This window comes from Cyphomyrmex costatus, unplaced genomic scaffold, assembly GCF_001594065.2.
Source record: "Cyphomyrmex costatus isolate MS0001 unplaced genomic scaffold, Ccosl1.0 scaffold97, whole genome shotgun sequence".
In the NCBI taxonomy this organism is placed as follows: Eukaryota; Metazoa; Arthropoda; class Insecta; order Hymenoptera; family Formicidae; genus Cyphomyrmex; species Cyphomyrmex costatus.
In genome coordinates, this window is record NW_017280561.1 from 984,594 (window position 1) to 994,864 (window position 10,271).

The following is a 10,271-nucleotide window of genomic DNA, read 5'->3' on the forward strand; positions in this document are numbered from 1 at the left end:
CTGTTTAAACAATTTGTTACAGTGATTAGCCTAATTGCATGACATTTTATTTTTACTTGCTAGTTAGCAATTTAATTTATTATAGATTACTTCACAAATGAGTGTTAATACACATGTTAAAAAAAAATTGTGCTTTAGAAAAAAAAAAACGTATTTTCTACTAAACTATTATCAATATTAAAACGACAATTTAGGTACTCATTTCGACATTCTAAAGTATTTTTTAGAATTTTTTCAGATTTTTTCGTTACATTTTTTTCTATTAAAAATTAATAATCTTTAAAATAATTTGAATTTGTATATACTGTACATGTGTACTTGAATATGTACCATATTTGTAGTCATCATAAAAAACTGACTCCACGACTGACTCAGCCGCTCGAGTCAACAGCCCAACCGCTTGCGCGCATGAGCCTAGAAGCGTTATCATATCAGAAATATATTAGAATCGTATTTTTCATCATTATTGTAACCTATTTCTTACTGATTAATTAATTTTTATAAACAATAAAATACTAAATATTTTAGTAAAGATCATTCGAACCATTGATCCGCCACATTGGACATAAATTAGCCATTTTGAAATAAAAAAAATTTTTAATTTTGATTTGTAATCCCGGAAAACCTTTGGTTAAACAGTTTCAAAAAATCTAATACAAAAATTCATGAACACAATGAGTGAACTATGCAGCATTTGCTCGGTGAGCGGTCTAGTTGTTTTGTTGGTTGGAATACGTTTTTTTTTCAAAATTCGTAGATTAAAAAAAAACTATAAATCTTAATTAACTGATTATTCAATAGAACAAAAATTTATATAATTTCTTACTTCAAATGTAATAATTGAATACAGCTGAATAGAAGTTTTAAAATGATACAAAAATTACATAAAATACTTCTTATGTGAACATATGGCCAGAGTTAGAAAGTAACACATTACTTTTTTTTAAATAACAGTGATGAATATAATCGTTATCTTTATTGTTATTTTGAATACGTATAATACGTATGTATGGAACGTGCATAAACAAATTTCAAAAGAAAAAAGTGTTGTGTTTGACCTTATTGCGATTAACACAATCATTATAACAACTATAAACCTCCTGTTGAATTGACCAATTAGTAAGTAAAACAATTGAATGCCACTTCAAAAAGAGGTTATCAAAATTCGAAAAAGTAACAAAAATTGTAAAACAGCTAGTTACTTTTTGAATAACACGGTAATGGTAACGAGTTATTACTTTTATAAAGTAAAGTAACTTTTCCAACCCTGCAAATGTTTACATAATATATTAGTTACACTTCTCTGGAGTTAGAATTTTTTCGAGAGTCTCAAGTAATCTTTTTAAATCGAGAACCGTAGAACTGCCTGGTCTACGATTTAAAAAGAAATAAGATAAAAACATTTTTATCAACTATTTGTATCTACACTGTCTACATGTTCGGTATATTGTTCTGATTGATTTGTTGCTTAATGGATTTCAAATCTTGTTGTTGTGGAAGATTGTGGTTGGTTTGTGCAGCATCTTGACTACTCGGAATGTTACCCTGAGTATTTTGTGGCACTTGATGCTGTGTTTGTTGCGGCTGTGATTGCTGTTGAACCTGCTGAGGCTGACCCTGAGTCTGTTGTTGAACCTGTTGAGGCTGACCCTGAGTCTGTTGTTGAACCTGTTGAGGCTGACCCTGGAACTGTTGTTGACCCTGATGAAGTTGGTTTTGGTATTGCTGATGCGTTTGCTGAATCTGTTGAGCCTGGAACTGCGGCTGTTGCGGTACTGGCATTTGATACTGTGGCTGTTGTCCCTGATACTGTTGCTGTTGCGGAATTTGATAATGTTGAGGTGGTGGGACTTGAGGATGATAGGATTGTTGCTGCGGCAATTGGCCCTGATATTGTGGTACATGACCAACTATTGGTTGTTGCGGTGGTATCTGTCCTGAATTCTGTTGTTGCGAAGGATGCATTTGTTGTGGATGCTGGAAGTTGTTCTGTTGCTGGTGCTGTGACGGGAACTGCAGAATAATAAAAAAGAATGCGTTAAGAGGAAGTTAATTGCGGGTTATATATATATATATATATATATAACTAAAAAAATAATTTAAAATTAAAATAATTTAAAATTGCTAAAATGTTTCACAGTTTAGCAATTACTCACCTGTTCATGCTGGAGGGGTAGATGTACAGTGTCAGGGGGTGGTGGTAACTAACGACAACAACAGAAAGTGCACAAGCTAAGTTAATTACTCTAATTACTACGGATAGCACGTCTATTAGTCAAAGCGATAGTGATAACGTCTGCAGATTCATCGAGCGGCAATTCATATAAGACACGCTTATCGTGCTAATAATTACAGTCACGCATATATATGTAATTACGCCTACAAAAAATGGTTTTGGTTGAAGCAATAAAGTGGAGCATTTTCTAATTTTATCTCGAACATGCTATTAAAGACATGTATACGAAAGCTAAAAATAAAATTATTTATATATGTCACAGTCAAAGTGTGAAAATGTACTTGTGCTGTGACTGACAACTCAAAATATGCTTTTATTAATACATTATAGCAAACGTATATACATTGCCTAGTAAATGAATACATTCACTAGGAGAATAGCAGACATTTTAACACATTCAGATGATACTTTTGCTAAAATCTTACATAAATGCTTACATTGACTAGTAAGTGTATACATTTACTAAATTAACACTTTTATTGTGACATATACATACATACATACATACATATTATATATATATATATATAATATATATGTGTGTGTATGGCATTCAGTCTAATATACAAAAATATAATTTTAAAAATATGTGGGGATTCAATCCTATAGCAATTATAGAGATAAACAACTGGATTTAAATAAAAATACTATTTTTCTATTCAAATTTTTAAATGCATTGTGAAGATTAAATTTGATTAAATTAATCGCTTACTATTCCTTTGGCAACCATTTTCTGGATTTCTTCCTGTCTGTGCTTCTGGAAAGCTTCATACTCTTGCTGAGAATAAATTTGTTGCTCATCCAATCCCTGCCATCCTTCGTCCTGTTGAAAATCTGGTTTCATCGTTTGTACTAAAAATTCTTGGTAACTGTAACGAAGAAAAATACAAAATAGAGTAAGTACAATTCCTTATTTCATGTAATTCTGGTAGTCAATTAAAATAAAAAATTTTTAATGTAAATTTTAATAATTTTAAAGTATATTTATACCTTATGAAACCGTCACGGTCAAAATCAGCTTCAGTAAACACATGTTCTCTCATCCTCTCCATTTCCTCCCGCCTCTCGTAGATGTCATCTTCAGGTGCGCCTTCTGAGTAAAGTTTATCCAATTCTTTCAAGAATAATGCCTTCACCTCGTCATGATCCCAGTAACCATTTCCATCCAAATCTAAATCGATTTGTCACGTATGTGTATAGGATAACCATTTTAAGATAATAATTAAGTATGTAGTAAAAATGATCATTTTTCTTACCATGAAGGTGAAAGAATGTCTTAGGATCAAAGTCTTGATCCTCCATATGATCTTGCTTTTCCCATACTTCTTCCAGTTGTTGCTTACTACCGGGATGATGCAACTGCAAGTGTATATTTCTCATTAAGTTAGCATTAAGTATATGCACAATTTGTTGTTGTGATTCCACAGCTTACTATTTGTATAAGATTCTCAGAAGTTCGTTGTTTACCAATGATAGACTGTCCCGTAATTCATAATTTATGATTTGTTTATACTTTATTGTGATAATTTGATAATTTAGTATTATTGATAATTTATTTATTATTATTATGATATTCTATTATTGCGACTCTTATTTTTTAGACATTCCACAATTATTTAAGTATTCTGTTATATCTTTCATATACACCGGAACGTATTATTCTATTTATTAAAGTTCCATAATATTATGAAAAGTAATGCGATTAATTATTAGAATAAGAATCCATTAAAGTAGATAATTAATCTATTCGATTTTCTAGTCTTCAAAGAACTACTTTACTAATAAATTAATACAATTGGTAAATAAAAAACAGATAGCGCTAACTCAATTAATTTATCCAGTTACATTATTCAAAAATTTCACACGAATAGCAAACTGCGAATCATGAATTATTAATTGCACGTATAATCTTATGCAAATTTCAGAAAAAAGAAAAAGAGAGATATTTTAAATCTATTTTTTAACTTACAGGTTTGTGATCCTTATGTTTCTTCTTCATCGCTTGTAATTCTTCCTCGTATTTCTTTCTTTCTTCTTCCTTCATATCTTTCAAAAACGAAACACGTTAATAATTTCAAAAGTGATGTTTACGTATAAACGTAATGAATAAGCTTAAAAGTCTGAATCGTTGTTTTACCCATGAAATGCGATACATCGACACATCTTTACATATTATCAATGTTGCATGCAAATATATATTTTTTATGTTTTATAAAAACAATAACATTTTAATTAGTTTAATGGTAAGAATTCTTAACGCCGTTTCTTCGTGTAATCTACTAGTGTAGTCCATCTCCAATTTCATAAGTACAAGATTGCAGAGCTTTTATATCAAACAAATAACACATTAATAGATTAAAAGATGGTAAATGAATTATCGAATCCCTTTACAAATATCATATATGCACGCTGTTACCGGTATTACCCTTCATCTTTTGTTCTTCCTCGAATTTCTTCTGCATCTCGTATTCTTTAAATTTCTCCCGTCTTCGTCTATCGGCATCCGCCAAGTCTTTCGTAGTCTGCAGCATTTAAAAATAATAATATATATAAGTTATTAAGCAAGGCAGTTCATACAAAAACCGTTCATATCAGATATTTTCGACAAATCCAGATATCACGAGCTGTTCTACCTTGATGATTAATTTCTTCAGATCATCTATTTCAAACGTATGTACGTTAGAGTGATCCAAGTGTTCTGCTATCTTTAAATGGTCTATATCCAATCCATTTCTACGATTATACTCTTTGGTGGCTAAATGTCGCAACCTCTCCAATTCTTCTCGTTTCAGTTCGTCCAGCTTTGTTCTGATCTTATGGTCCACAAATTGCAGTTCATGCGCAATCTTGCCCGTCTATGTACAAAGACATTTAATTAAAATTACAAATTTTGCATTTAATGCGCGTCTATGCGAACAAAAAGTATTTAATATTCTAAATTTATAAATTTTGATCTCTCTACTCGCAAATTGGCGTATCACAATATAATAATCATGATATTTTAATAAAAAACGAAATTACTATTGGATATGACAAGAAATAACTAACGCCACAATCATATTCTTTAACAATAAACATAGATAAAAATTATTATCTCAGAAATGATGATAGATATGGCAAAATGCCATAGGACTATTTTGATTTCTGTTAATAAGATCGCGTCGTAAAGCCATATTACTATTATCGAAAAATAATCTCAATGAGCGTAACTTTTTTTTCAAAGAGTGTATATAATATAAATAGATTAGAATTATAAAAAAATCTAAATTAATTAATCTCAATTATTCTTAATATGAGATGTACATGTATATCCTCTTCCTTAACGTTTTCTAATTTTGCACGGAATTCCGGATCACTTTCCAAAGCATGAATCACTTCCTTCAAATATCGGTGATATTCCATGTGATGTTCCGAATTTTCCTACAAAGATGAACATTATTAGAACTTTATTTAAACATAAACTAGATCAATAGAACTGTCCTAAAAATATATCTACCAAATCGTCATTGTCTGAGTCATTGACCTCATTCTCCTTGTCCTTATGATCCTCGTTTTTCTTTTCAACAGGCGGTGCGACCGATGTTTGTATCAAAACTACTAAAAACAGTAGTAGCAGATACTGCATTTTGTCTGGAACTAAAACAGAAAGATAAACTAACAATGAACAATCATAAAAGAATGTCAATGGGCGGTATTCACAGTCGAAAAAATTCTTATATTTAAGGTTGTCGTAAATATAGTCTTAAAATATAAACCAATCAGAAAGCCGTATTTTAAGATGGTCTTAAAATAAGAATCGATTATGAGTACCGGCTAAAGATTTTTTTTCTAACGTGAAGTAAACAAAAAGTGCATTTATATTTAAAACGTAATTTATATTTCTGTCATTTAACAGTTCACGCGTTATCTTTTATTTGTTGAAAACTTTTGATTAACGATGGTGATGACGTGGATCGAATGTATAGAAGGCACTCGATAAGGAAACTCGTAAGACAAGCTTTGGCGTTATTTTTACTTATGTCAAGGACGACTGGTTTTAATCAGTTACAGGGGATGCGAGTCTGAACACACAGATATACGAAGAATGTTCTATCGCAAAATACTGCTGCTCAAGAAATCGGACCATGACTAAATTTACATAGGTACCCTTAAGTGATGTGTACAATGAGATTTTAAGGTGTAAAACTTAAGCTTAAGCCTTAAGCCAATAAAATATGCCAATCAGATACAAAGGTTCACTGAGCGGTTGTGTTTCTGGATGCATCCTAACGAAATAATGGTGATCAATTGTGATTGGCTAGTTTCATAACTAATTACGAATATTATTAAACTTGATTAAAACTATGTAAATGCAGTCACTAAAGCCAAAGAAAAGCTCTGCTAAAACCACGCAAAACACGACCAAAGATTTCGTATGAAAGTGAGCAGTAATTGGTTGACACGTCAGCTGAGATAGTAAACGAGCTTCCGAGATGGTGTAACTTTCATGGTGAAACAGCATAATAAACGAATCATCGATCATCATTAAAATAACATAAATGCAGATGTGCGTGTGACGCGGCGACGTAAATTGTCAAAGCGAGTACACAAACAATAGATATAAGAGCAAAGAATAAGAGAGCACTTGCTGTGAGGATATCTGCTTGAGAAAAACTATCAATGGATCGTTTGTTCATTTCTAATTTCCGCAGTAAACATATGTCTTCATGCAACATATCACTAATAAAAAAAAAAGATTCTCATATATTATAATAAAAATATGAAGGCTCACACATCATAATATTAAAAAAAATTGTTGGTATTATTTCTTAAAATATTTCAGATTTTACGTGTATAAATTGTGTATTCTAAAAGGCCTAGAAATAAAGAGTTGCAAAATTATAAAGATTTCTGAAAACAGAAATTATAGAATAAAAAATTTTAGGATGTTTCATATTTCACGTGTAGATACAAACAATTCCAGAAAAAAATCTGAGAACTCTTCTTAAAAAAATCATAAAATTATGCAAAAATTCTGATAGATTATATAAAAAATTCTAAGATGTTCATTACAAGGATACAAACAAAAATTTCTTACAATGACAAATGATAATGGAACAGATGTGTGTCATTCTACATAAAATATGTAATTATCAAGTACGCACGCATGTTGTCTTAAATGCATACGTGTTATAACCATATCCTCTGTATTACATTAAATTTTATTTATTTGCTGCATTTTTTCTTGTCGTCTTTTATTTTAATTTTGGATTATTCCGTATATAAACGTGCGAGGAGTTAAAATATTTTTACTTCGCGTACTTGCCTCACTCGAGGCTCGATTGCGACACATATGATAATATTGATGTCATTTCGCGTGTCCCTTATGAAACACGAGTATGCATGCGAAAAGAGGACAAACAGCGGCTCGCACACACGCATGCGGTGTGTAAAAAATGTATGCAAAAAGAATACACGAAAGCATAAAACGCAAACGTAATCAACTTCGCGAGCGAGGAATCGTGCGAAAAAATGCTTACGAGATCCGCGGTGAAAGTTCAGCGAGAGTACGGCGATCAATTCGGAGCAGTGGGGCTTTCCCTGAGAGAATTACGGCGTTGTGAAAGATACAGAGATGTATCAATGAGATACACTAATTTAGCTTACATTAACGGGCGTCGTGACGCCGAACGTCCAGATGACAGTCGTGACAGATCGTAGCTAACGAATTGCCAAATATCAACAATCGAAACTCGAAACTGACTGCAAAACACTGAAGACTGATCTGCGAGGCAGTCCAATCCAACGCCCGACGAGGCGACGACCAACCAGCCAAGGTCCAAATCAAACTAACACCTCCCACTTAGAAAAATTCTGGACAGTTCAGCTGTGGTTCAGCCGTGTAGCGCCACTTGTCAGAGACGGAGTCCTAAAGTCTGCTCTTTATTCCTGCACTACCTGAACTGGTGCACACACGGTGCAATAAGTTGAAGCGAAACGACCGTATATATTTGTTTCACTTCAACTAATTGCACCGTGTGTGCAGTACAGTTCAGGTAGTGCAGAAACAAAGAATAGACCTCTAGATAACAGAGAGGTGACAAGTGCGGTCGATAATCGAAAGATCGAAAAATCGCCACCATTTTCTTTACCTTGGAGCAGTTTAAACGTCGAACATCAAAAAAGTAAGATTAACACAGATTAGTTCCTCTTAATAATTAAAATCCAATTTTAAAATAGAAAAATGGAAGCAGATTGGCGCAAAATAACGCGTGAAGTATAACTTAAGACTCGGAAATAAACAGAAATCAGAAAACTACAAGAACAAAATATAGAGGTAAAGGCAAGAGTAAAAGAGACAATTAAAGAGAGATAAAATATAAATTATTATTTTAAAAATAATAAAATTTATTTAAAAAATAATTATTTATTATATTCATCTCTCACTGCCATCGGCACTTAAAAGAAAAGTTGTATAACTGTTAAAATTTAGGTAATTAAGAATAATGAACTCATAATACAGGGGAGGGGATACTTATTTCATAATTTATTAGTTTTGTTTTAGATATATGTATACATGATTAAAACTTAATAATATATTATTCGAGTGTCTTGAAAAGTGGATGTAGCACAGACACGAACCTAATAATCAGATTTATCATCAGTTAGAAAGTGGATGTCCTCAGTATAGAAAAGTGAATATTTTGCTATGTAATTTACTGCTTCTATTTTTTTAGAGGTAGTAGTGTATGGCAGCATAAAATCATTAGATTTATAAAGTATCATTCTAAAAGAAACTTGAAAGAAGACACTTTTTCTGTAACCGTAAAATGCTTTATTACATACTGCTGCCCTCTAAAGAAATGGATGTCAACTACACAACAATATCCACTTTTTTACGGTGCTCCTGATGAAGATAAATCGCTGAAATCTTTATTAATTTAGTAGATTTTAGTTATTTCAGTGATTTATTTCCATTAGGCGCGTCTTAAAAAAAGTGGATATTGTGGTGTAGTTGACATCTACTTGTTCAATAGGCGATAGTACGCAAGGCATTTGCGATTACAGGAAAAAAACCTCTCATGTCCTCTCTCAGATTTCTCTCTTATTACCGCAAACTTACCTCCATCTTGACGCAAGACGCGGCCATTTTCAAACTTATGTATTTGTATGAACGTACTTTGTTTGCGAAAACAAAATCTTAAAATATGTAAATCAATTTTTTAAATTGTAAGTAGTTTATTTATGAACCAAAAAAAAATATTATACGAATACTTAATTGCATTTTTTTAATTGTATTTGTATTTTTAAGTCTAATATAGATTTATTTGTGTTGAAGTGTCAGTAATAAAAGTGCACGAAAGTATATGTAATTACAATTGAAAAAATGGAAGTTCATACATGTAATCACTGGTTTGAGCGTTTTGAGCATTTTTAAGAAATAACTCGGTCAGAGAGCGGATGTTTTTATCTCGGTCCGCGTGTAGATCATCATCTCAGTATTTTTAAAGAGTTCAACCGGCGTGTATTCACACATAGATTTTAAGGCCTGTCAAGCATTTATAATCGTGCATATTTCCTAATTTTTTACACTCAAATTTAAAAAAGTAGTTTTTTTTTTACAAAAATCAGATTTTTTCGAAATGTTATACTTTTTATCAATTTTATTTATAAATTAACTTCCATTCTAGTATCAGCCATAGCAACATTTATATAATTAATAAAAAAATCAAAACCTTAAATGTTGCAGGAATATTGCAACAATGTTGCTGCAAGTTTTGTACCGCAAAGGACCTGATATTCGCTTGACAAAAAAGATTCGATGACCAAATCAAATCATTACAATACAATACTAGATGACAATGGTAATCATATATTTGAAACAGGAATTCAAACAATCGTAATTAAAAAAATAGTCGGTATGTAAAACACGATTTTTAATATCACACTGTCTTTGAATTTTAAAACAAGGCTTTCAAGAATATACATTACGAGCGACTCATTGTTGAATTTATATAATTATGTTATAGTATCAAATAAATTTATAGTTATGTTA

At 31.5% G+C, this 10,271-nt stretch overlaps 1 protein-coding gene across 3 annotated transcripts; it reads right to left on the reverse strand.

Moving 5' to 3' along the window:
- Positions 1–1,304: 1,304 nt before the first annotated feature.
- Positions 1,305–8,046, reverse strand: NUCB1 (Nucleobindin 1). Of its 3 annotated transcripts, none has more exons than XM_018550247.1 (11): positions 7,883–8,046; positions 5,733–5,872; positions 5,540–5,656; positions 4,870–5,091; positions 4,662–4,758; positions 4,206–4,282; positions 3,493–3,595; positions 3,227–3,407; positions 2,949–3,105; positions 2,157–2,204; positions 1,305–2,013 (listed from the first exon to the last, which is right to left on the reverse strand). In XM_018550247.1, the coding sequence occupies exons 2-11, from the start codon at positions 5,859–5,861 to the stop codon at positions 1,432–1,434; spliced, it is 1,713 nt and encodes a 570-aa protein (XP_018405749.1). In that variant the 5' UTR covers positions 5,862–5,872; positions 7,883–8,046; the 3' UTR covers positions 1,305–1,431. The 3 variants fall into 3 exon arrangements, with proteins under 3 accessions (XP_018405749.1, XP_018405748.1, XP_018405750.1); XM_018550246.1 differs by having other exon boundaries at positions 4,653–4,758; XM_018550248.1 differs by lacking the exon at positions 2,157–2,204 and having other exon boundaries at positions 4,653–4,758.
- Between the last annotated feature and the right edge of the window lie 2,225 nt (positions 8,047–10,271).

Coding starts and splice junctions, on each gene's coding strand:
- NUCB1 (XM_018550246.1), bottom strand. CDS start 5,861: ATGCAGTATCTGCTACTACTGTTTTTAGTAGTTTTGATACAAACATCG. Junction 5,657..5,732: donor ACTCAGACAATGACGATTTG/GTAGATATATTT, acceptor TCATCTTTGTAG/GAAAATTCGGAACATCACAT. Junction 2,205..2,948: donor AAATGGTTGCCAAAGGAATA/GTAAGCGATTAA, acceptor TGTTGTCGTTAG/TTACCACCACCCCCTGACAC.